This window comes from Paralichthys olivaceus, chromosome 10 (genome assembly GCF_024713975.1).
Source record: "Paralichthys olivaceus isolate ysfri-2021 chromosome 10, ASM2471397v2, whole genome shotgun sequence".
NCBI classification, from domain to species: Eukaryota; Metazoa; Chordata; class Actinopteri; order Pleuronectiformes; family Paralichthyidae; genus Paralichthys; species Paralichthys olivaceus.
In genome coordinates this window covers 11,377,381-11,404,887 of record NC_091102.1, presented here as the reverse complement: position 1 = coordinate 11,404,887, position 27,507 = coordinate 11,377,381, and the positions used below count along the sequence as shown (strand labels likewise).

Genomic DNA, 27,507 nt, shown 5'->3' with positions numbered 1-27,507 from the left:
ATGATTTTTGATTCCAACACCTACATGATAAGTTCAATAGATCAGGTTTCTCTGCAGCGTGTCCACAGTCCTTGAGGTTATTTATTGATTTATTGTATATATATATCTTATAGGAGATGCAACAACTGACTGAACTGGATTTCTAAAAAACTCTGTCATGTTTTATCCAAATGTACATTTTTCAGCACCGCTCTGATACACATTATTTTCTGTCTCTTTCAGATGTAAATGGAGGACCAGCAGTGTCAAGAAGAGAAACTGGACCTCCATACAATATTGAAGCCCTTTGCATTAAGACGCAAGCAGCATCACTTCTCTCTAAAGTAATCCATTACTCACAATTAATGTCAAACTGCACGCTGGAGCAGCTTAAGGCTGCCTCGCTGGGTGAACCTTGGCTAATAGAAAGAAAGCCTTATAAGATCCAAATTGTCAAAACACACCTCAATGCAGCATAATGCCTTCAAAGGTGTCATGTTTATACCTGCTGACAGTGGTTTGCTGGGCGAGTGCTCTGTGGTACCTGAGTATATCTCGCCCGACATCCACATACGTCGGCCACATGTCCCTGTCCATACGGAAGAATGTGAAACCGCCCAAAAACATCACCTTCAACAACATCCGCACCCGCCCCCTCAACCCACACACCTTTGAGTTTGTCATCAACGAGCCCAAAAAGTGCGAAAGCGACGCTCCCTTCCTGGTCATCCTCATCAGCACCACGCACAAGGAGTTTGATGCGCGGCAGGCCATCCGGGAGACATGGGGCGACGAGAGCACCTTCGGCGACATCCGCATCCTCACCATCTTCCTGCTGGGGAGGAACACGGACTCCGTCCTGAACCAGATGGTGGAGCAGGAGAGTCAGATCTTTCACGACATTGTGGTGGAGAACTTTATCGATTCGTACCACAACCTCACTCTAAAGACCATGATGGGTATGCGCTGGGTGGCTACCTTTTGCCCCAAGGCGCAGTACATCATGAAGACAGACAGCGACATCTTCGTCAACATGGACAATCTGATTTACAAGCTCCTGAAGCCCACCACCAAGCCGAGGAGAAGGTATTTCACTGGCTACGTGATAAATGGCGGGCCCATCAGGGATATGCGCAGTAAGTGGTACATGCCCAGAGACTTGTACCCTGAGAATAAATACCCTCCTTTCTGCTCGGGCACTGGCTACGTGTTCTCAGCAGATGTGGCCGAGCTAATCTACAAGACTTCACTCCACACGAGACTGTTGCACCTTGAGGATGTGTACGTGGGACTGTGCTTGCGTAAGCTGGGTATTCACCCTTATCAGAACAGTGGTTTCAATCACTGGAAAATGGCCTACAGTCTGTGCAGGTACAGACGGGTTATCACCGTCCACCAGATCTCCCCGGAGGAGATGCACCGCATTTGGAATGACATGTCCAGCAAGAAGCACCTGAGATGTTAGCGGACATGAGGACCACTGAACAATTTTTTTTTTCTGCCTTTTGTTCCTTTTCAAACCTCATCAGTCGTACGCTGATCAATGTAAACCATGGAGGGCTGCTGCAAGTCTGTATTTCATGATAGGTGTTCTCATGAATCCGTCCGTCTCTGCTGATTTCACCTCACGATTGTGAATGAATGCATGGGGCTTGTAAAGCGCATATTCTCACGTACAGTTAAAATGTGTTGTTGTTGTAGTATTTTTTTTTATGTTTTGGAGGTGCAATTTAACCAAACTATTATTTACAAGCATTAAGTCAATCAGCGTTATGCATTGAAATGCGGCCTGATGGGGGCGCCCTCGGTTCACGTTCTGACACTAGCCGCGTCTCAATTCAGGGGCTGCATCCTTCGGAGGCTGCTTTTAAGACTGATCACAGCGGTGAGACTAGATTGGCTGGATCACTTATTGACATGTCTAGAATGTTAACAAACTAATAGCTGGTTTTGGTTTACCGGTCTTTAAGTGTCCTTGAGCAAGACATTAAATCTGTACCAGCTCCATGACTGCTGACTCAGCACCTCAATATTCCTGCAGGGTGCAAGCTAAAAGAGGATTTCTTTGCAGGAAACAATACAATTTACTATATTGCATCTATAATATGACACAAAAAAGTTAGTATTATGTACTATTTTAAGTTGGATGAATGTTAATTTGGGATTTTTGTTGGAAAAGATGTGTCGCCCCGTTTTTGCACTTTTCCTATGAATGAAGTCAAACATAGTGCTGAATATTTTCTGCAGTTTATTGACCTCCAGACAGAACCAGCTGATAATTTATCATTTTCAATCAATATTTTCCCCAGTATTGAAAGCACATAGCTGAAATAACGGGATGCTATTCTTTTGAATTTGCCTGATGTTGTGACATGTTTATGTCATCATCTCACTGCCTCTTCTCTCTGAGAAACTCAGATGTATTTTTTCCTCTTTTATGTTTTTTTTAAGATGCATTTTGTTGTTTTCTGACTCGAGGTAATCGTGTCTCTCAGCCTCCAGCTCCTCATAAGTCCGGCTGCTACTCTCAGTAATGTGCGCTTTAATATGTCTGCAGCTATTTCAACTCCTCGACTCCTCCATGCATCAAGAGAAACGCAGTGTCACGTCCTACAAGAATGAGTTAAACAGTAGCTAAGACTGGATGTATTATCATATGTATCTGGCGTGTCACTGATTACTGAAGCGCCGCTGCCGACATCATGGCAACATTTAGTTTTTCTCAGAAAATGAGGCTTTCATGGCCAAAACATTTTTTTTTCTTCAGAAATTTTGTAGTATTGTCAAGCTAATGTGACATTTACTGTGAAAGCATATATCCCGCAAGGGGTTGTTGTTATATATTGTATGTTTTTTACATTAAAAAACAAATAATTGAATAATTAAAGTTATATTACTGCTTTTACCTGTCGCCTTTTTCCAGTTCTGTCAGTTATGCAGTTTTATTTTTATTGTTGCATTTGTAATCCAACAGTAGGTTGTTTTCTGGTGCTCCCTTCAGGGATTAATTGGTCATATTATATATATATATAACTCTACCTCTACTAAGAGTTAAATCTAGCTGCACCAAATTTCACAGACTCCGTTAATATGCCTGATTTTTATCATCAAGATCCATGAATTATTTCATTCAGTGAAAATATTTTAAAAAAATCAGTCTTAAAGATAGTTGGATACAATTTCTGGAACCGTCTCTTTGTCTGGATCTACTCCAAAACTGGATGGGTTCTTTCTTGGACCATGGCCGATCCTTCCACTGAGTTTCATGGAAATCCATCAAGTAGTTTTTGTGTAATCCTGTTCACAAACAAACATTACCTCATTGGCAGAGATGATATCTACCTAAAATTAGCCAACATTAGCATAAGCTTCTTGTCATAGAACGAGCCACATTGTATATATGCTTATAAAAAACCCTCCAAAGTTCACACCTTTTTAAATAATAGCAATATTTTATTCGTTGCTCCTCGTCAGAAACTCGACATCAGCTGATTACAGAGGGAACAGGGGTAATATGCTGAAATGGTACACATACTGTACATAGAAAACAATAAATTACATCATAAAATAAAGAATTTAGTACAAGTTAATATTAACCACCTCAATAATTAAAAATGATTCCGAGCTACAGGACTTGTTTGAACAAACAAATGGCTCGTCACCCTCTCAGTAGATGCCTTTTGGTTTTTCATCCTCGGATGCAATGTTGTACAATACATTTTATTAACTACAATGATTTTTGGGAACAGATAAGAATGTTTCATAGTGCAGCAGGACAGAGTGAGAGGATTTTTGTCTACTAGCCTGGCATCTGAACATGTGTAAACCAGAGCGGATTACATGAGCACAGGTTCTGTTATTTTTTTATGCGTCTGGTGATGAGAGCACATGAGATAACTTGTCTCCGGGGGCTAAGAGTCAGCTTGTCGGGGGGGGGGCACACACTCAGCCCAAAAAGTGCATTGTAGCTTGTGTCATTAAGATACTTTCATGTGAGCTGTGTCATTGCTGGAGTAATACATTGAAATGTGAAATGGAAAATCAGCAGGTTCTGGTTTTTGTGTGGTCTCACTCACTGACTACTTCCTTAGGCACAGAAAAATGAACAAGGCACCTCTAGCATTTTGAAGCAATAACACCGTCGAGAGCAGCAAATCATACACAGTAACATCCAGGTCTCGCCTTTTTTTTTTTTTAAAGCTGCACACTCAAGCAAATGGTTCCCTTCTCGTCGGGTCTTGACAAAGAAATACAATTCATGTTCTTTTAAGACATTCATCATGTTAATATGAAAATGTGCTTGTCCCCTTAATTGAACTTAATTCTTACATTCTGACACAGAACTAAGACAAACGTCACAAATGAGCGACTCTGTGAGATGTGAGTTAAAGCAAATTCGTTTTAACCATGGCAACAAAAAGGCGTGAGAGAATTAAAAATAGAAATCGTTCGAATTTCAATAAATACCGAGAGCTTTCGCGGAAAACAGGTAATTAGATGTAAAATAAAAATGAGGAAAATACGTTTTTTTTTTTTTATAAATATAACATTCAAAGCTACATCATAATCATCTTCTTTCACCACCTGAGTTCATCTTTAGATTCCTGGGCTGTATCCTGGTCCCGCTCCGTGCGCTGGGCGGTGGAATGTTGTCAAGGTTAAAGGTCAGGGGGCAGTGTGCAGGGAGCTGTGCGCTAAGGGGGTGAAGGCGGTGGCGGAGCTTAGCCTCGGGGGAGGTGAAGGGGAGTGAGGGAGAAGGGTTTTGTCAGGGAGGGTGTTGGGGAGGATGTTGCAGGAAGTGGTGGTGTGTGCTGCTCAGTCTGTCTGCCCTGAACTGTCTCACCTGCTTCAGGCGTAAAGAGAGCATCAGCTGACACTCAGCTGCGCAAAGCCGATCAGCTTCACCTCGTCCGGGATCTCCATGTCGTCACAGGTGGACGCCTGAGTGAGGGAGAAGACACAGAGAGGGTCAGCAGACTTTTATCTCCATCACCAAAACCACTCATTATTCCCAGCTCTGAAAACAACCTGGTTCAGGGTTTAAATTCATCTCCAAATACGGTGGCCCTGAAGTGCAAATCACAACAAATGACATAACCGTACAAAACAAAAAAAAACACTTCAGAAAATTAGAAAACCCAGCGATGATCCTTGTCAACAGCAGCTACCACCCTTTTCTGGTGGAATCAATGTTGTGCTTTCTTATTTGCTGCTATGTTTTTGTTTTATTGTGTTTTTTTTTCTTTTTCTTTTTCGATTATGTTTTTTTTTTTTACTTGCTGTTCTGAGTTCCCATTGATTGTGATTGTAGGAATTTGCACTTCACCATAACAAACATGAAAACAGGAGAAAAAACACGAAAACACAAAAATGTAAATTCACCTTATCTTTTCTCATCTGGAACTTTAGCTAATTTATTCCAGAAGAACGTCTACAAAGAGGTTAATATGATGATCCCATAAATACACCATCTCCCCACATGAATAACTTAGGTATTGAATGAGGCCAACTGAACTTCATATGATCAGAACATCACCAGAAATTTGAAGGATCGAATGAGAAAACTAAAATGTAAACAGTTTGTAAACACATACCTGTGTCTACATTCCTAAATCTACTTTTGGTCTGGGCTTGTTTTCATGGTTTAGTTTACCCCCTTGCTGAAGCGATGTGCACAAACTGAAGTCAGTAAAGAAATGGCTTTCTTTTAAGTTGGGTATGGATGAACTTGACTGACCTGCACAGAGTCATTAACCCCACGCAACACCTTTGAGATGGATTGAAACGCTGAATGCAGCCCGGCATCAGTGGCCGACCTCACTGATGCTCTTGTGGCTGAATGGGAGCCAATCCCTACAGCCAGGTTTTAAAATCAGGGGGAGAGCTTTCCCAGAGGAGTGGAGGCCATTTTCACAGCATATTAACGTCCATGGATTTGGAATGAGACTTCAACAATCACATGTAATATCCATGTCCATATAAATTATTTTAACCCTCACGTTTCAGAGCTCCCAGTGACAAAGCACAATACATATTTATATATTACTGACAAGTCATCTCCCAGCAACTCATCTCACCTTATTTCTTACCCTGGCTAAGATAGACAGCGTTTTTTTTCCCATCCACAAAATGGGTGACCTAACCTGCCATCCTCCATTGATTCGCACCTGAAAGGAGGCAGACGCTCCATCTCTCTGGAGATCTGAGAGTCCTGCAGCTGTCTGATGCTGGTAGTGCTATAAAAACAGGTCAGTCACAGAGGTGCCACCCACACTATAAACAGTGTTTACAATTTCCCCTACCGAGGATTATTATTCTCACTTCCTGGGTTGTGTGAAACTGCACCGCTTCGTTCAGGAGGCGAAAAGTGAGGATTTTATGCAGTCTGCAGTAGAGCAGGGTTAACGTATGGAAAAGTAACAATGCTCATACATCTACACGGTGTATCTACAACTGGACTGCCTTCTACCTGCAACGCTTGGCAGCTGCTGCTGCTGAGGCAGACGTGGTAGAAAGGTCGCACAGTGACCTCAAGCACAGCTGTTGTTTACCCACAAATACACAAAGGTCAGTAAAATGTTTTTGTCATATCCAGCAGAATTGACATTATTGCTTTGCTTCATCCCCCCACCCCCACAAATGTCACTGTTTGTCTAATAGCCCCAGAAAAGCGACCTCTCAAAAAGTCTCATACGTAACGTGCAATTAGTCTTTATCTGGCCTCTCCTCCACTGTGATTACAGATGAGGTATTAGAGTGAGGCTGGATCATCATTCAGACTCCAAATAACCATTACTGCATGAAGAATATGTGCCCCCCCCAGGTGAACTGCAGAGTGCACAAATAAATAACAATCACGTGGGGGTGATGGCTGCAGAGAGACAGACAGATAGACAGACAGATAGACAGAGAGACACACAGAGAGACACACAGAGAGACACACAGAGTGACACACAGAGAGACAGACAGAGAGACACACAGAGAGACACACAGAGAGACAGACAGAGAGACACACAGAGAGACACACAGAGAGACAGACAGAGACACACACAGAGAGACACACAGAGACACACACAGAGAGACACACAGAGAGACACACAGAGACACACACAGAGAGACAGACGGTGCTGCTGTTGGATGAAAACTGTGTTTGACCTTCAGGATTTTGTTTGTGCTGGAGATGAAGAGACGCTGACAGAATGATGACACTGAATGTTACACAAAACACGATCAGCCATTATGAAAAATAATAACACAAATCAACAAAGGAAACTGTCTTATTTTCATTATATTACCACTTTTTATATAAGTTTCATATAGACTGGATGTGCACTGTGCAGAGGCTGAATGTGATGGGAAGAAATATTTCTACCTTTTAGTTAAAACCCCATAAATTAAACAGCAGCGTCTCGGTTCTCTTCCACCAACTAAACTATAAAGAATATATTCTTTGTCTCACTGGCTGAAAAACCTTCAGCGACACATGTTGGGTTGGTGCCGAAGCTATTTGCTCTGTTTGTGTCCTTCCTAATAACTCAACCTCTCACATTCCTTTCATCAACAACAAGCTGTTTACGGCGAGATGAAGTCGGGCACAAAAACCCGGGAGGCTGTCGTCAACCATCACTTATCCGGAGACTCACCAGCTTAAAGGTCAATACTTTGTAGGTGGTCGGGTCATTGACAATCTTCTGAAGGTTGGCAGCAACTGTAATGGTTATATTGACAAACAAATACATTTCAGGACATGTCAATTCTAAAGAAAAGCAATATCTTGATTCAATCATTTAAATATTGTAATTTACATTTTGTAGACTATATAAAGCTGTTATTGTATAATTTTAAAATAAAATGGAATTTGTAAATGGTCTGTATTTATGTAGTTCTTTTTAAGTCTTGATGCATCTATATGCAGCACTTTCTCAATCACACATCACACACACACTGCCGACACACGCGTCAGGAGCAATTTGAAGGAGACTGGGATCGAACCACCTGTTTAGTGGTCTACCAGCTCTACCCCATGAGCCATAGCCCTGAAATTGATATATTTAAGAAATACAAGTAATTTATATTAGTTAAGTTCTGTGAGCTTACCGGATAACATAAATGTCCATCTGTGATAATAGTGCTCTAGTAACATCCTAATGCTCCCTGTGTGATATTTTATGGTATCACAATTTTAAAAGAAAAAGCAGGTAACATTACCAATATCCACATCTTGACCGTGGACCAGACCAGCCGAGAACAGTTCCTGGGAAACGCCATCAGCTGTGTCTGGTGAGTGAATAACACAACAAATATTGGATGTGCAACACTTCACTCTCCGGGGAATTGTGTTAGAAATAATATTAGTTCATGAGTATTTCCCACTACAAACACTGCCCTTGTCCATTACACACACAACAATTCACAGCGCCCCTGAAAATGTTATTAAAAAAGGAATAGCACATCTGAATCAATTAGAAGCTGAGCTCTTACCTCGGCCAGGAGTAAATTCAAAGCGGATGTCGTTCAGCTCCTTCCTCGAGTTCCTGAGAGGAAAGACAAGTGGGTGTTATTGAGTGGTATCCAAAATGTCAGTTTAATTTTTGAAAACGACTATGAGGCAGAACATCCGGAAGGAAGCAGGAGACCAGCGTTGTGTGCAGACATGAAAATGACTTGTGTGAAATAGGGGAAGTGTTGATGAGGTGGGCAAGAAGCACAGATGGGATGTGAAACACTGTCGGATCTCAGCAGTGAGTTTGTCAAACTTGGAGGAAAATTAGTGTGAAATTATTGTCCTCACTAATTCAACAAAAAGAGAGTACGTTCTTCTGATTTTAGCTTCACTTAAATGACTTCCCGTCAATTTTAGCATTGATTTTAAGATTTTAATGTTGTCTTTTAAGGCTTGGTCTGGATTTGCACTTAAGCTCGTAACCTGAGGTAATTTGCTAAGGTCGTACTCAACATGCAGCAGTCCCAACTGAGGACCAAGGGTGACCAGGCCTTTCTGTGATCTTTGCACTCAATTATGTGCACAGTTCAGTTCTTAATTTCAAACCTGTAAAGCTCCTTAACTGTGTTTTGAAAGGTGCCATATGAAAAGTCTATTAGAATTATTATCATAAACCTGCTTTCTCTTGTTTTATGCCCACTTGAGGGCAGCAGAAACAAGCCAAAGCACAACATTAGTTTAAAATTATAAACATATCATCGCCTCCTAAAGTTGGTAAAAATGAGAGCAAACAGCAGCTTTTCATTTACTTGTCAGTCAGCAAAGTTATCGTTCATTTGGAGAAGAGCATTTCCGTTCACCTCATAATCATTAGTTCAATAATCAAGAGGCAGTGGAGATTATGTTGGATTCAGTCTAAATGTTTTTGAGTGATGCTTTAACAGACTGAAATATGTTTCTATTTAATTTCCATGTTTAAACATGATAAAATGTTTTTAATTGGATGAACATAGTGCTTAATGTACCTCTTTTTCTGAGGCAGTATGTATCCTGAATCCTAGAGTGCAGTAAAATGTGAGTAATAAGCATGTATACATCCAGTGCATTTGATTGCACTCGTAAAATGTGCCCTCCAGCCTCTTTGCAGTATCAACCTGCATCCATTTGCATTACCTGCATTATAAATCTGTCTTTACAGTAAGTATGACGGAGGAGTAGCTGGCCTCCAGTAGAGGCAGGACACGTCTGTGCTATTCTCTAAAGAACTATAGCTGGAGCAGATAAATCTGGTTTGTAGTGTGGTTATATAAATAACACGGCCAGCGTACAACTCTCATTTCAGATGAGATTAGACCCATAAGTCAACACACACATGCACGCACAACCAAAGACGACCAGCATCCACTATGAGTTTGTTATAAGCAAAACAGTCGGAGTGAGGATTTAATATCACTTAGTCAACTTCACTCTGATGGAGAGTGAGAGAGAGATTCAGTAAATATTCAGGCAGAGCAGATGGATGAAGAAAACGTCTCTATTTCCAGCAGTGGAAACAGAGGGGACACATTGTCAAAGCTGTCCAGACAACGTACGTGTATGTCAGAGAATCATCGCCCCGCCAAAATAAAAAGGGCCTCAAAATCTGCCTCCTCCATGGATACGGCTGCAGTGGGTGTTTAGAAAGTGTTCTGACAGACTCCATCAGGACCATGTGGGATGAGATGTATATATAGTAGACTGACCACTGTTATGACGTGGGAGGTTTAACCGTTCAACAGCATTAAAAGTAGCATTTCCCTTCCACCAATTCCCTGTTTTCTTTGACACATTATGAGCTCACTTGTTAGTGTGAGATGATGTGAGAGGAATAATCCCACTGAACAATGGAAGGTTTATAACAAGTTATTTTGATAGACCTCTTTTCCACCAGAGATTTTTAATAAAGATTTTAAACATAACGGTGACTGACAGCAATCCCCAGAGGAATCTATGAAAAATGATTTCTGCTGTGCACTGTTGTCTGTCACTGAGGTGACTGCTATCATTGCGTAAGAAAATTGTCAAAGAAAAAAAATTGACACATGATGAACCTAAGCCAACAAATACATGTTCTGCTATGTTGAGATCACAGAGGTTTGTTCTATATTTTATGTCACGCTGACATGCAGGAACAACTTTTAAACATGGGAGGATTCACTATTATAACTGAAAAAATATCCAGTACTCACATCATAACTGCACCAAATATAACTGATTATATATTATAAACATTTATTTTGACACTTTCTGAAAAAATGGTATTATTTGATATTAATTATAAGGAAATCGAGATAGTGCTCAGTCTGCAGACTTTTAGTTAATTCACTCTAAATTGTTGCTAATGTTTGAGCTAAAGTGTCATTTCGTCAACACACACTGAAATTTGTCTACAAATTTATGAAATGAAATACAATTTACAACACTAAATTACTGAAATTCATGTTTATTTGGGTTTCAATTGAACTTTTATGTCAAGAAAATTCCTGCATTTCCCTATAACCGAGTTTTTTTTCAAAGCGATGTCCTAGGATATCTTTTTAAAGCAACACCTCATGATCGTATAATTGATTGCTCTCTTTTGTCAATTATTAATTTAGTCTTTATAAATGTCATAAAAAAGTTTAAACTGCCCGTCTTCCAGAGCCTAATGTGCAACTCACATTGCTTGCTTTGTGTGCCTACAAGTCTAAAACCTAAAAATACATAATAAGCCAGAGGAGGAGAGCCGGTGAAACACTACTGCCACCTAAAGGTTGTTTCAGATGTCTGTGTGGAGGGGGGAGGGGGAGATCTTCCAAAAGTTTTGACTTATTTGGCTTCAAAACAACTGACATCAGGCAATAAAGCCAACACTGCAGGCTTCAAAGCATCTCTTTATAAACTGATATCACACGCATACGATATATTCATGTTCCCCAAACATGTGAATAAGGAGGATATTTGAAGGAGTGACCCTGACATGTGTCTGCTTCCCCTTTATGAACAAAAACTTTGAGAAGACACAAGGAAATGTCACCTCTGGACTCTGGTCAGGGGAAATCAATTTTGCATCTGTGCTACTTGAAGGACATTGCACCAACAGCCAAGCATATTATGCAAGTCATTACTTCCCCTGTAAACTGCTGACGATGCAATTCTCAGGAGACCTCAGTGCCTTTGAGAGAAAAAACCGAGTCAGTTCCAGGCAAAATGTCGACAAAGATTCAACCGTGCAGCTGCTTTTCTCCTCGTCACTGCGACTGAGCAGTTCTTATTAACATAGACTGATGCTAATCAGCCTCGACGCCTTTATTATTGACAGAGGAGGCCAATTAGCTGCTTATTTTGTTCTCTCAAATCCAATTACATTCATGGATTTAAAAACTCTAAAATATTAAAAAATAGTCAGATTGATTGTTTGTGTATTTTGTCAACTTATCTACGGGTTAGTATAATATTGCACCTGGCAACTGATAAGATCCATGAAGAAAAATGCATTTGCTCAACAGTGAGAACCACAGACTGTATTTAAAGATGCACCACGTGTCTCTACTTCCTCAAGCTATCCAGAAATATCCCAGATACTAATGCCACCTTGTGTATTTGTAGCCAGAGTCTGCGCAGTAGCGATCGGGTGATGGAGCCTGATACATGCATTTGACCAATCATGAGTCAGTGTCAGCTGTCAATCAAATAACAAAAAAGAAAATAAAACTTTCCAGAAATATTTACACTTGAACAAACATCAGTGTGATAAGACCTACCTAAAATGACATGAAACCAGCTTTGAAAAAAATTGACTTTTTAGTTTGGTTCCTGTTCCATCCACTAACATGGAGGAGGCAGAATTTATGATCAATACTGTAGCCAGCCACCAGATGGCAATCAAGACAATTTGGCTTCACTTCTGTGGAGCTTGTCAGGTCATCCTTCTTTATATACAGAACATGGTGAGGACTAACAAGGCACCGATCAGTTATTTGCTTTAGACAATCTCAAAATATTTGGTGATGGCCACTGATCAGACAGACGTCACAGAAGCGAAGATGAACAAACTTGGCTCACAGTTGCTTTGAGTAGGTTCAAACAAGACAGGAGCCTTTTCACTATAATGAGTTGTAAGAAAATCACATTAATTATTGGGCTACAGATGCCTTTCAAAAAACAGAGTATTTTTATCTTATAATAAACAAAAATACGATTTTCCTCAACACCTTCTCTACATAAGTCCCTCATTTAATCATTCGGCTTAGATACACTGCCTCTTACGCAGGCCTCATGATATTTGCAAGGTCCATAAATATCCCATCTTCTGTTGCCCAAACATCGGAACGCAGCCAAAGAAAAGGCCAAAATATGAATGCAGCCTCTCATCTACTGATACCTTCTGTGCTGACTCACTTTGAAACGAAGCAGCCAAATCCTCTTCAGCACTAAAAAAATCTAAATAACAATACAATTTCCTCTTTAGAAAAACATTTCCTCAGACAGGAACAAATTGCGCTGCACCTTTTCTCTTTGCCCTCATCCCACAGTTCAAATTCAAAATAAAGCAGAAAGCTGATAGAATTAATGAATCAAAGTCAGAGGAGACACCTGCTGCTCAGAGACTCAGTGGTACTCGGGCTTTCAAAGGGTTTCTTATATCATGCTGCTACATCAAATACAATGTAAGGTTCTGCCGAGTCTATCTTCTAGTTTAGGGAATATAAAGCATAATACAAAAATCTCATCGTCAATACAGAGCATGTCAAAGAAGTGGGTGTAATGAAAGGTCTTGGTATTCCACCAGGGCACAAATGAGTATTTAAACCCTTCAATAAGCTTTTGTACTTCATCTAAGAAAGCATCCATCACATGTTTGTACGTCTAACACAGTATTTTGGCTGTCAAAGCCAAGAGCTGACCTGACAGACTAATGCTGCTCACATTACACACAATGAATACAGCATTCCGTGTAGGAAAGTGCTGCATGACTCTGCTTTGACAGATTTTTTTGAAAGGATGTTCTGAAGTAACCATTACAACAGGTTGTTTTTTTTGCCATCTAATAAGAGCTGCAGCAAAAATCCTACACATGTTATAACTGCACCAGTGAGATTGAATCTGTTTCAATCTCAATCCACAGATTGAGCAAAGATCTCATGTGTAAGACGTAAAAAGCAATGAACAGAACCATCAAAGTGCTCCCTATTTACTTTCATCACCGGGTCTGAAATAACTTTTCAGCAGCCAATGAACAGTGATCTGTCTCCTGTTGTGTGCTCGACTGGACGCCTGGGGAGGGACCTTCATATGTCTTTTCAACCAAGAGTGTGCTCGACAACCAGCTCATCAGGGAGCTGCAGGAAGGCAGGCTTTCAACTGTCCAAATATGCACCACTGTCTGTCTGCTGCTGCTGCTGCTGCACCCCTTAAAAACATCCTCTCTTTCTCTTTCTCACACACCGACTCATCTTCTGATGTTAATATATAATGAGAGAAAAAGTATCTATGAGGTCATTCTCAAGCCTTGATACATTCATGAACTGTCTCTGGAATAATATAAGAAGTGGCTGTCTACCCCAGTACTTGATTCTTACACAGACAGCCGCCGACATCAAGGACATCTAGCTCAGAGGTTTTCAAAGGGGGAGGCGGTCCTTCCCAAGGGAGGGGGCTCTGAACAGATTCAGCGAAGCCTCAGTGAAGTGAAACAAGATCACTTAGCATTGTCTAAATATGTCTGATTTGGTTAAAGTTCAGACACAGTAGTTCTGTCTCAAGACATTATCTATGATCCATGAGATCAAATAAAACAATTGTTATTACACAGGAATCCAGAAATCTAAGCTAGTAAACGTTGGCGAGTGAGTGGGCAGCTTTTTCCAAACTTTGTCTTTGGGGAGGCTCTCAAGCTCAGACTTTAAAAACCCCAGATGAAGTTGTTTACTTCAACATAGTGTTATTATACTTTCTCAATCTGTGAGTGTATGTATATGTGACTATATGTAATTCTGGTACTTGGACTTTGCATATAGTCCATTACCAAGTACTGATCCAATAAAAGTGCATTTAAAAGCTTTATGCTACTAACCCTGTATGGAAGAGATGATTTTCATCATTGTTGCATGGCCTATTGCTAGTGTTGTAATTGACTGCTCATGACAGCATGGAAATATTGCAATAATTGTTCTTTAACGCTCTGAAAACTTTGAAACTCTGAAAAAGCTTCTTACCAACTGGAGTACAGCACAAGAAGAAGTGTTCTCCAGGAAAAGAAAAAGTTGTGCACCTGGGTAAATCTTTAAAGATGTGGTATTGGAACAGCACATATTTGCATACCCGCATTTTGTGTCAGACGCATTTCCGATGCTGGTATCAATATCAGCACGTCTCTAGTTGCCACAACTCTACAAGGACACCAACTGCCTGTGTGTCCTCTGAGTGAACAAGAAAGACATCCATGAAGAACAACACAGCTGTCTGTGTATGTGTGTATGAAACTGAACAAAATTATAATACTTCTCAATTCAAAGAGAGCCATAGATTTGTAGCTGCATACACAACGCTGTATCCTGACGAGCATCTCCCTCAAAATGTAATTACATCACTGCAGCGACGCAGAATGGTCCACTTGACAGCATGTCTCATCCACAGCAGTTGGATAAGTACACAAAACTCACATTCATTCTGCCTCAATAGTTTCAGTGTTCTCCAAGTATAAATGCTCAAAACAGCCAAGGTCACTTGAATAGGCTACAACGCATTTCTTACGCAGTTGGAGTACAAATGGGGCTTTATACAGCAGAGCGGCGTGTATTTATTCCGAGCATGCACACAAGAATCAAAACAAAACTGTGACATCCATGCAAGAGGGAGAAAAGCAGATTGCAGAGCACAGCCAGAGAACCAGTGGAGTGTAACACTCCTCCCTGCGAAACGACCGGTGAGACAAAGTGAGATGAAGGGATCTGTGGTGATGCCAGATCCCCTCTGCAGCGAGCACAGATCATGACGTCTTTTAGGAGCCTGCATGTAAAGGACGAAGTGAAGTGATGATGAAATGTGAGACACAATCTGTAAAATCTGCCCTGAATTTATGCTTCTGTTGCATAGAGACAGAGCGATTTCTAAAGTGGTTTTGACCCCGAAGCTGCCCGGAGAGATCCGAGTCGATATTTTCTTAAGATTGCTCTTGTGTGTCAGCATGTATTGGAGGAAACTGCCTGAAATCATCAGTCTCACCTTAGCCGCAGTACCATGTTCACAGCACCTTGAATGTCTGGTGTATCTGCATACGGTTCAACCTGCATGAAAGAACAGCTGATGATGAGTATAAATCTGACACATATAGATTGGAACATTGCACCAGAAGGACTTTCGCACAGTGTTTACTGCAGACAAAGACGTTATGAACACATTGTTAGAAAAATGTGAATGTAGCGAACTCCCACTCAATCCATGTGCTTTGTTTTTCCTGAAAAATGTGCTCAGTGCATTGCAGCAGCAGGAAAAGGTGTAAGGGTAAAGAAAAGGAACAATGCATTACGGTGCGTTGCGAAATGATCTCACCAACATTATGAATACCTCTTTACAAATGTTTTTTTTGCAGAGCCAAAAGAAGGATTTTAGCTGGATGCAATGACTGCTGAGTGTAGCTGTCAGAGCTCATTCATGACAGGAGCACTAGACTACACCTCAAACTGCTCGGCCTCATTTTCAAAATGACAATAGCCTCAGAAAATGTGTTAGAATGGCAGCCAGTCTATGGATGAGATAGGCACAGGCTATGAGCCGGCACTGTCAGAGGACAGCCATTTACTCTGAGTTATCACTGATGAGACCATCTTGCCATAAGACCCACACGCACATGTGCATGTACTCCTGTCTCCATGACTTCATGTTACATTGACTCACATTAATTTTCTGCAGACTTACTCTAACCTTAACCATAGCAACCACATGCACAGCCCTAACCTTTACGCTAACCTCAATCTAAACCTAACCACAGCCTAACGTTAAAACACGAATCGAATTTTATGATTTGTCTCTGCAGGTTTCATCAAGTTAAATTTAAGACCATAATGAATGAAATTTAAGACCTATGTCAGGTAAGATGGATATAAAGGAAGATCAGAGTCAAAACTGAAGATAAGGTGAAGCAGCCTGGTAGAGAATAACCCTCTAAACACTGTTATATCACAAAATAAAGTTTTCAGTTCCACGTTGGTTTTTTTTGTAGTTAAGAAGTAAAGCATGCTAATATTTGAGAACAAGCTACAACACACAGAGAAATGACACACCATGCAATTGCAAAGCGTGACAGAAGTAACGTTAAATGAATGTTACATAATTAAAATCTACCTAAATGTATTATTTTAACATATTTATGACTTTTTAAGGGTTAATATTCAGATGATTAAAGGTTGTTAGACTTCTTAAGACACTGCAGGTACCCTGAAGACAAGTCCTCATATTGTGACTGCGTAAACAGCTGACAGGTGCACAGACACACACGTACACACTAAACAATCATTGTGGCTTCAAGGTCATTGAGTCATAATTAGTGTTGTGGCCAAATCCCTCACCTGGGGATGGTGAATAGATAACCCTTCAATGGGAACATTGTTGGTATCCGCCTCTTTCTAGGAGGAATCAAATGAGAGGTGTAATTGCACAAATGCTTCAATATCCTTGTTTAAATAATTCATTTTAAAAAATACAATGGTCACAACAATCAATGACTTTTCTGGCTTCATTTTTGAACAGGCACTTGGCTGTTGAGATTAAATGTGCAGGGAGATAAACACTCAGAATTGAGTTCATGATTCTTAACACATGCTTCAGGCCAAGTTTGCTCATTGATTGCAATTCCAAAATTTCCACTTCTGCCGAGTGATCGGATGGCACAGCGGTAGAAATAGTAAAGCCTGCATGTCTATGACAACGTGTCTCTTTACCAAAACACAAAAAAGACATTTATAATTTTATTTTATGTTAAATTAGTGGATGGGAGGAACTTACATCATCGGCCTCATCTCTGACCCTTCGTGACTAGAGGGAAACACATACATTTTAAACATTCACATTTTCATATTCATAGTACACCAATAAGTATTTCTACTTTCTTTCCTTTTTTAAAAACAAAAAATAAATTAATAATGTTCACTCTTCAAGCACTTTTCAATTTTTCTAAACACATTTTTTCACTTTCATGAAAAAACTGTACAACTGCTGAAAAGTAGCCTCGGATAAATGAAAGGAAATAAAAACGAGTCCTTGTAAAAATTGCGGCAGTGGGTGATTTGTTTTTTTTGTTTAACAAAAATAGCAGCACTCCTCTGCACCCACACAACAAACGAACACACACCTACGTACACCTCCAAACATATTGTGCAGAATGCCGTAACCATAACTGCAGTATTTCTGATTTCACAATCCCGTCTTCCCCACTTCTCTTCCTGAATAACTGAAGTGAATACACATTAAACTGATGTTCCAGCTCCACAGACAGCAGCATGGAGCTGGAGATGTCAGGGCTAACTTGGCTAACTTGCTCAAACCCTCAGATGAGGAATCAATGCTTCAGGCAGACTAGAATTACATATTCAATTAAACAACCCGTCTGCCATTGCACTCTCCTCTTGCTACTAAGAGATGGAGAGGGTGGAGGTTAACAAGCGAGAAGCATCCAGGTCATTTTGCAAATAAAATGACTACCTCCCCCCCATTAAATCACCCACTGACTGTCAGACTTTAATCTTATCTCTGAAATCATGTCTTTTGGTATTTATTGCATCACACATTGAAGCAGGGAATCTTTATCAAAGAGCACTTTGATCAAATCTTTCTACTTCCTCCTGCCTGCAGTCTTTGCCGCTATCTTCCAGCTCATTACAGCCACCTCAGGACAGCCTATCTCAGAGAGACAGCAAACCATCTGCCATCCAAAAAGTTCACTGATCAGGGAGGTAAGGAATGTACAGGGTCAAACACAGTGGAGGGGTGAGGGGGGGTGCATTACTGCTTATTTACTGTTTAGACATGACATGCATCAATAATGAGAAGCACCGTAATAACTCTGAAAGTCAAGGTTTCATCTTATTACAAGACAAGTGACAGGAAATACTGTTGAAAATGTGTTTAAACATTGTTACAGCTGCACTTATATATTTGAATATAAATGTAGAGACTGATTATAAAAGAATACACGCTGCTATGGGACGTGTCGGTGGGGTCTCACCTACCCTGCCCTGATTCACTGCAGCCTTTCCCTCCTCGCTGCCCTCGTCCAGCTCATCGTCGCTCCACTCCCAGTCTCCATCCTCCGTCTTGTGCAGGTGACCGCTGGAGCCCGGGACCCTCCTCACCTGGAGCATGGTGAGCACAGAGCCAGCACAACAAATATTAATGACCCCATTCATAGATTTTTTTTTTATTACATGTGTATGCACATTGTGCTCTACCCATGAATCCAGTCATTACAACAGAACAGTGGGTTTTGGAGCACTGGACTCGACTGACTTGATGTGTCTGCTGCAATAAAAAGCAAATGTATGAAGCCACATTAAAGTTGGTTAGGCCACTGAATGTCTCTGAGTTGTTAAAATATGCTTTTCATGTTAAAAGAAAGATATTTAAATTTTTTTGCGCTTGAGAGATGTCTAACATTTCTGATACCTATATTGGGCAATCATTCCTAAGATGTTGATATCACACATAAAGAAATGTCATTGATGTTTTGTATTTTACAGTTTAAACATAAACTTTACTATGAATAACTATAAATTAAAAAATACATTAATACAACTACATATGTAGAATTAACATATATATGACTATTTAATGTACCTGAAGACCTGCCAACATGTGAAAATACTGACTAATAAAAGCTCAAATAAAATTTGAGATTTCCTCTAATCTTAACTTTATCTGATACAAAAAAAACATTGGTATACAAAACTGCTCAGTGCTCCAAAAGAAACCTTGAGGCTGCTTAACAGTCAGTTTAGTAGACAGAGGCTGGGTGCAGCACAATGAGTACAACACAGTACAAGAGAAAACTTTGATTTAACACCAGGAGCAACAACAACTGCAACTACCAGCATAATAAAGCAGATCATTAAGGCAGTCAATGATAAAGCCGATAATTTGTTGCACTTCTACAGCCAGGAACAGCGAGTGCGACAAGCAGCACTAGTCTGGGAGTGTTAAGAAATGAGAGCACCACAGTGTTAGAGAAGAGGCAGCACATAACTGTAAGCCGCTACCTCCAGTGTCAAATAAACTCCTCAGCGCTACAAGGTCAAACTTAAAGCAGCACTATACCCTTCTGCTGGTGTCAGGATTATTATCCAAACCTGACACAGAACCGAGGCTCCCCCGTCTGTGTTCAGGGTCCTCGAGCAAAACAGACACAGATCAATGCACCGCGCGACTAACATCAAACACAAACATGCCCACTGCAAATGTACAGAAATAAGTGTGAATATGAAAACATCAAAACACAGGAATGTGAAATCAGTATTTTCAGGGAAGAATTTGTTGCACTTCAGGTAAAAAGGCCGCAGGCTTTCGACAACATCCGTGCAGTATAATATCATCATGTGTGCATTCGGTGGAACACAAACTCAATACAATTCCCCCCCACACACACACTTTTCATTATGTAACAAATACATGAGACCAGACCAGCACCTTGGCCATAAACCACTAATATCTAATCCTGATATCTAAACCTCTAATTCAGAAGCTCAACTGTGGGTGTCAGGGTGCCCTCTGCTGGTTACTCACATGTACCTGTTGTTTAAACTGAATGACTCTGCATATCATCTTTTTTTTACATTCATATTTATAATATAACAAAATCATTGACACATATTCGTCTGCGAGAAACTATTTTCTCTTTTCTGGACTTATTTTCAGGGAATTGTTCCAAATTTTCTCCCCACTTTTCATTACAGGAAGTATTTATTTTAAAATGACTTTATTGGTGACAGGATCTGCCATCTCCTATTCATTCACTGGAGGATTATCAAGGAGAATGGAAAGCTGGAAAGGTTTTCTTCTAGCTGTTTGGATTCAAGTTTCACCTCTTGAACCCACACTGTTTCCTGGGAGCAGAGTTGCATGTGTTTACTGTGACCACAGAACACCACGCAGAAAAATAGTACAGAAACAAGAACGCCAGGGGACAAGAGGTGCAAAAGGGCAGAGGGAAAAAAACATACTGCAGCTCACAGAGGCCAGGAGATGTGAGGTAGTTGTGTACAGAAAGAAGAGCTGAACTCGATTCGGAGACACCTGAATGAAATCTCAGGACAGTTTTCTTATGAAGAGGTCACAGCCTCCTGAGATGACAATGTTTCTGCAGCATTGCTTGTCGTAGCAAGCTCTGGGTAATGTTTGCTGAGTGCATAATGTAGACGACTCTGCGGGTCAAATCAGCAAAAAAGTACCAAGGACACTGACTCTGAGGCTCATGCATTTCATCCAGTGAAAGTATCAAGTGAGTCAGACTTTATCAGGCTGTATATACTGTGCATGTACGGCCTATTTTGTTACAATCTTTAAAGGACTCCACAGATAAAAACACATAAAATGATCTGTACATCTGTAAAAGTGTGTGTCATATGTTGTATCGACAGGTGTTTGCATCTCCTAATCCGATTTTAGTCACTCATGTGCTTACTTATGATATATTGTAAGATGTACTTGGGGTATCATTTCCCCTTTAAATTATTATTATTATTCCACCTATACATTTTCTTCAGTTTTGTCTGTTTCTAACACGAATTTGCAAAAACTACTAAATGGATTACATGCTACAGGAATGAACTCACTTAATTTGGATGCAGGGTCCGGTTCAGGGGGGCATGAATTTCTCTCCACCCCCCTCTAGAAATTTTCATTCATTTCTCAGAAACTATTTTATGAATCTTGATAAAGGGGACAAATATTTATGAGTGTGGTCAATTTGGTGCAGATCCAAATAAAAATCAGGACTAGTGAATTCAAATGTGTTTTCATAAGGGGACAGTTGCTGAGAGACATTTAAATGATCATTTGGAAAACATCTTGCTGTGCGAATCATAAATGCTGTCGCTCATTTTAGATCAATCTTCCGTAGTTTGTGTTGGTGATGACTGTAAATTCATTCCAATCCGGAAAAGTTGAAGCTGCCTTAGACAGTATTGACAAAACTTGATTCTACTGTTTAGAAATAGGCCCGTCTCTTTTCAGACTCATGGCAGCTAAAGGCACCTACAGTTACCACATTAACCATCAACAAAACCTCCACAGAACCACGACGCTCCCTCCACCGCTGCCTCCCTCTTTATTGACACCCTGCCCTCTTTGTGCGTAATGCTAACGTCACACACACTAACAGCCCTGCTCTCCAGCATGCCCTCCATTTACACCCAACCCTGTCAGTGAATTTCCACCCTTGCACCCGGCACCCGATGTGCCTCTCGGCGATAGCCCTCTGCTCCCATTTCGGTCGCGGCCATCCAGGCGGAGTAATAATGTGCAGCCAATATCAGCTGTGCCTGAAAACTGCACTTCCTCCTGACTAGCACGTGGGCAACTGCACAAGCAAAGCGAACAGTGACATGTTCCTTTCTGTTGCCTAGTGGTCAACAAGTCATTTAATCCTGTTGCCTTCACAGAGCCTCACAGGGTGTCACTGACACATCTACAGCACTTCATTCTGCAGTGGTTCACATTTGAAAAGATGAGATGCTGAAGAAAGTCCGAGTACACAGCTTGTGTTGACTGTAAATGCATCACTCTGGCGGAAAGAGATTTCAATAAATTCCCGCCCTCAAATTTTTTTTTAAGTTTAGTCAATAATTGAGTTATTTTACAGGTAACGTTTGTGTGAACAAACCTTCTTAGCTCGCTGAGAGATCTTTGGTGCACAACACAAAAGCTTTTCAACCAGGAATTCTTTGTTCTGCAAGAGAGATACACAAACAAAATATGAATAAAAATGTTCATTAATAAATAGAAAACTGATCTGATGAATTAACCAAAACCTGATGATGAGTCATGAGAATCTTAAGTATTGTGTTTTTAAATGGTGGTGATCAGAAATCAGCTTTTAAGGATAAAATACAAGAGTTGTGACGGATCTTTTTAAAATGTTAAAAGTTAGACCAGTGATTAAACCAGAGCTTCAAATACTTGATCTTTCTGAATCATTTTCATAAAATTAATGTTATACAAAATATGCAACCAAATTATACAAATAATTTCTGCATAGTCAATTTCAGGCAGCCAGAACCTCTGAACCAGAACATGTAAAACCCCCAAAATATGGGGAGTCAAATATTTGAGATGAAACAAATACCTTGGCCTTCTGGAAGAATTTGCACTTCAAAAGCTCTGCGGCTGTCGGCCTGCAGATAAAGGAGAGCAACTGTTGGAAGGTACATCACAACGCAGCACTAACTGAATTCTAATCACAGGATTTTTATTGATCATAAACAGCATCAGCTTTCCTCACAGAAATATTTGGTTGATATAAGGTGTGTGGCGCTAACCTTTTGGCAGGATCCTTCTGAAGGCACATAGTTATTAGCTTCCTAAATGATTTGCCGTATCTTTTTAGCGTTTCCTTGTCCTCGATACCCGTCTCTAGAGTGGGTGGGTCGTTCTGTAGGGTAAGCATTAAAACCTGGAACGACAGGCGGAATGGTCACACTACAGAAAATGTATGAGTGCAGATGAGGAAAAGAAACTCCAAGCAGGAAGCTGTAGAGATGCTGTTGACGGTTAAAGCAGCTGGTTACTTTCAATACATTTATTTATCTATTTGTTAATTGTCTGTTTCCAAAGTATGCTGTCTTTCATTCACATGATGAAACTTGAATAAAACATTTAGAATAAAACTAAGAATCCAACTTAAAGTTAACATTTTGTAGGTTATTGGATATTGATTTCCTCTTTACTCCTGCTGGTGGATGCTACAAGTAAAGCTGTAATTGAGGAAGTAATCTGATCAAATAACCCAAGTAGATCGGCACTGCGACTGCACAACTCCGCCAAGGCCCAACAGTCGCCTTAAATTCAATCAAACTGGAACACATTGCACACACTTCTAAAAAATCAATCTCTTGAACGTGTCAGATTTTTAAAATCAAGATCTATGAATTATTCCCTGATAAATATGTGAAAAAACATCTTGCAATGAAAAATAAAATAATCCTAGATCTTCCAATCTGGAGCTACAGCTAAATTTACTTTGTTCTTCCCTGACCTATGCTGCATAGTTCCACCAAGTTTCGTCCAGTAGTTTTTGTGTGATCTTGCTTACAAACAAACAAAAGAACGCACAGGGCTGAAAGCACAACCTCCGTGACGGAGGTAATAACACATCCACAACACTCACCTTCATGGGAGGGTAGCGGTGATAGGGCGCGGAGCCCGTCGCTAACTCTATGGCTGTAATTCCAAAACTCCATATATCTGCTTTGAAATCATAACCTCGTACCTGGACACAGAAATACAACATCACAGGAATATGTTTGCTGAACCTTCTGCTAACAAAATACTAAAGATATACAGTATATAGAAATATAATGTAACTAATAACAGAATTAAAAACATTTTTGTAAAACTGCTAGCTCCATACAGCAAAAAACTCTTACGAACAGGAAAATACATAAAATAAGATAAAAGAATTTACATGGTCACATAGAAGTATGGATAGAAATAGACTGACCTGTTCCATCACCTCCGGTGCCATCCAGCATGGTGTGCCGACAAAAGTCTTTCGTACTTTGTGTCTGGTCATATCCCCCCCTGTAGCTAGGAAGGCACTAACTCCAAAATCTTAAAGACAACAATAAGTGATACAAGGGTTAAATCTATTCTCTAAAATCTAAAATACAAGGGAGACTTCTCTGATAAAACTGCAGTGGGGAGGTATATACTATAGTACAACAGGAATAATATTGCATAGTAAATTCACTTAAATTTTAGTTATCATTTGCCATTGACTCTCTTGTTGTGAGCGTCTCCGCTTCTATGATTGCTACTAGTCATTGATTACCAAAAGTCAAAACTGTACATCCAAATAAGCACAAGAGCTAATATTTACAGAGTAAATGCAAAACCAAAAATATTTTATGTATTTTAGTCAAGCTGAGTAAGATATTTGTGATAAATACCAGTTAATTTGTATACCCTATAAAATCGAATGATTTTTTTCCTTTAGGATTAAATGATTCATTTAAACCTTTTAGCTCACCGGGTAAGATTTAGAATGTTAAAGCCAAAAAAGCACAGGTGGTACTACTGATAACGTTAAGTCTCAGTTAGCAATTACATGTAATCATATAGTTACAAGCAGCCAAGTAAGAAAAACTGTTCATCAGCTTCCAACTTTGAGAGAAATCTGGCAGGGACAATATTTTTTATTTGGTGGTGAAAAGAGTGACAGTTAGTGTCGATAAACCGGTGGTTAAATGTCAATAAAAAACCACCATCAATGACTGCTACAGTCAAATAAATTCTAGTAAACATAATACAATCAAGTCTGGTCATTGATTAAATTATAAAAAGGGGGATTTGTTGATTAATAAACTACACAAATAGGAAGAGTCATTAATTTTATTGTTGACATCTGTGACATGTCAAAATACAATGGAGCAAACCTGCATATATCTTTTTATATATCTCACAGCAGCATCCATAATTTGTTTGTTCCTGTTAATGTATTATTTATTTGAAGACAGTAATTAATCCCTACCATTAAACTAAATTAAAAAAAACAGCCAATTTGAATGTAGGGACTAAGCAGATATAGAATTATTTAGGACCTATAATCAGTCGCATGTCAGACCTACTTAGTGTATGATTACAAAAAACAGGCAATACAATTGTTTTTTAATTAATACAATATTAATTCAATAGATTCAATTCAGTCTGTGTTGAGGGTTTTAGTTTAAAAAGACTTAGGAGAGTGTAACAACCTGCAATCTGAACAGATCCATCTTCTCCCAGTAGTATGTTCCCAGCTTTCACATCCCTGAGGTCAACAAAACACAAACAGAGTAAAACCATCACAGTTATGTGGAGCAGCATTGATTTTCAGTCCCACGGCCGACCATCATCGGGACCTCTGCCCAAAGGGTCGTTTCCCAACAACCTTGATATACAGGAAGTTAACAGAACGGAGCTGCAGTCTAATTAGTACAATAACATGTAGCGAACAAAGCAAACATCTTGTGTTTTACCTGTGAATCTGTCCATTTCTGTGCAGGTAGTCCAGACCCTCTAACACTTCATTTAATATAGTAGCAATAATAGGCTCATCCAGAACTCGATTTTTGTCCTCTTCTTTGCTTGTGTGCTTAATTATATCCAGCATAGAGCCTAAGAAAAGACACAGCAGAAAAATGCACATCACAAATCAGCCACACAGTGAGACTGAGTCCTCACATGATCAATATCTATGACCAAGCACAATTTATTTCAATGTCTGATGTTTGCTTGTCTCCCTTAAACAGTGAATCATAAAAGGCAGGATTAACATTACTGCTGCACTTTCTTCACAAGTGACAGACATATGGAAGTGCAGAGGAAAATCATTAGACTACATATGTTATGAAACATAGCATGCAACCAAGAGTGCCACTGCAATAAAGTCAGCCTGAAATACTGAACTGGAAAAGTACTTTATACGAGTTAGGATTAGTTGTTTTTAGGGTACATGGTAGAAAACAGTGGCTGAAAGGCTCAAAATATTGAAAACGTTGATCATTTTTTCATTATATTATGTACGACCACGCTAAAATTTACGTTTGTGACAACTTCAAGAGGGTCATCCATCAACCAGAAGGTATGCGGTTCAATCCCCGGCAACTCCAGTCTGAACTCTGTGTATAGAAGTGCTGTGTGGACGTATATGTGAATGGGTGAATGTGACTCGTACTGTACAGAGCTTTGAGTTGATCATTTAAACTGGAAAAGCATGAAATACAGTATTTTTGACTGCAGTACAACTTAACCCCAGCTGAGTTTTTATCAGCAGGTCAAAGCACAAACTAGGTTAAAGGAGGCGTTTACAGTGCATCATCACTTTCACTGAACATTCATGTATTATTAAGCCAGAGGTAGGATTTGGTTCCGCGCAGCTCGGAGGGTGAAGCTTACCTCCGCTCAGAAGCTTCATCACTAACCAAAGTTCATCCTTCACCACGAAGGAGGTGTAGTAGGTGACGACATTGGGGTGGTTGCATTGACTCATGGCTTGAATTTCTTTCTGTTGTGAGAGAGAAATGACAGTAATCTGATATGAACAGGGATGTCGTATGTCTATATATACCACGATATGAACAAAGGGAACAATAACAGAATGGATCAGAGGTAAAGTAGTAATAAGGCATGAGACAGAGGAACAAAAACACTGTGCACCCACGCTGAGAAAATAGCCCGTATTTATTGTACTCACCAACAGCTCGTCCATGCTGGTCTGGCATTTTTCCAAGTTGATTCTCTTTATGGCCACGCGCTCCTGTCTAGGGGTGCAGAGGGCCGCCTGCACCACAGCTGTGGCCCCGCTGCCTGGGATCACAACAGAGCAATGACAACGTCGACAGGAGCAAAGAGGGACACAAACGGCAAGCAGCTGGAAGACGACTCTCAAACTCAACGTCTGTCTGTGGCCTTTTTTTTCTCCACATTTTGGTGTTTACGTTACAGTATTCACCTTTCACGTTAGCTGGCTGGAACATGAGGCCAACGCTACGACATCAGCTGACTACGAGTACAGAACCCCCCCTACATGATGGGTTGTTCACTTGGTTCAATACAAAGCCACGCAAGACAAGTGCAGTTGTTGGAAGCTGAGACATACAACATATAGCATACGTGTATATATATATACTCGCTGGCCAACTGTTGGTGGTAGATAAGACGAAGTAGAGAACACATGAGATCTGGCTGCTCACCAGTAGATTATGAGAACACAGAGGGGGTCTCAATGAGTCAACACAGTCAGCAGCACACAGCTGTGCAGCTATTTCTTATCGGTAATGATATGACTTGCTCATCTGCAGCAACAACACAGGCGTTTA

General features: G+C 40.2%; 2 protein-coding genes across 7 annotated transcripts in view; one reads left to right on the top strand and one right to left on the bottom strand.

Moving 5' to 3' along the window:
• The window catches only part of b3galt1b (UDP-Gal:betaGlcNAc beta 1,3-galactosyltransferase, polypeptide 1b), a 42,425-nt gene extending 37,904 nt beyond the window's left edge, over window positions 1–4,521 (top strand). Inside the window, exon 2 of the mRNA XM_020089855.2 lies at window positions 223–4,521. Within this exon, the coding sequence (XP_019945414.1) occupies window positions 458–1,444 (987 nt within the window). The 5' untranslated portion in view covers window positions 223–457 and the 3' untranslated portion in view covers window positions 1,445–4,521. The remainder of the gene's footprint in view (window positions 1–222) is intronic.
• The window catches only part of stk39 (serine threonine kinase 39), a 27,043-nt gene continuing 2,945 nt past the window's right edge, over window positions 3,410–27,507 (bottom strand). For 2 of the 6 annotated variants that reach the window (XM_069532360.1, XM_069532355.1), the window contains exons 2-19: window positions 26,883–26,995; window positions 26,585–26,693; window positions 25,666–25,804; window positions 25,402–25,457; window positions 24,150–24,259; window positions 23,817–23,918; window positions 22,969–23,102; window positions 22,776–22,824; window positions 22,314–22,379; window positions 19,751–19,822; window positions 18,670–18,792; window positions 17,447–17,476; window positions 17,011–17,067; window positions 15,668–15,729; window positions 8,461–8,513; window positions 8,188–8,256; window positions 7,623–7,687; window positions 3,410–4,920 (exon numbers count right to left, since the gene is read on the bottom strand). In XM_069532360.1, coding sequence (XP_069388461.1) covers window positions 4,846–4,920; window positions 7,623–7,687; window positions 8,188–8,256; window positions 8,461–8,513; window positions 15,668–15,729; window positions 17,011–17,067; window positions 17,447–17,476; window positions 18,670–18,792; window positions 19,751–19,822; window positions 22,314–22,379; window positions 22,776–22,824; window positions 22,969–23,102; window positions 23,817–23,918; window positions 24,150–24,259; window positions 25,402–25,457; window positions 25,666–25,804; window positions 26,585–26,693; window positions 26,883–26,897 — 1,386 coding nt within the window. In that variant the 5' untranslated portion in view covers window positions 26,898–26,995 and the 3' untranslated portion in view covers window positions 3,410–4,845. Of the gene's footprint in view, window positions 4,921–7,622; window positions 7,688–8,187; window positions 8,257–8,460; window positions 8,514–15,667; window positions 15,730–17,010; window positions 17,068–17,446; window positions 17,477–18,669; window positions 18,793–19,750; window positions 19,823–22,313; window positions 22,380–22,775; window positions 22,825–22,968; window positions 23,103–23,816; window positions 23,919–24,149; window positions 24,260–25,401; window positions 25,458–25,665; window positions 25,805–26,584; window positions 26,694–26,882; window positions 26,996–27,140; window positions 27,437–27,507 lie in introns of those variants that run through there. The other 4 variants (XM_069532358.1, XM_069532356.1, XM_069532357.1 and 1 more) reach the window with 4 other exon arrangements.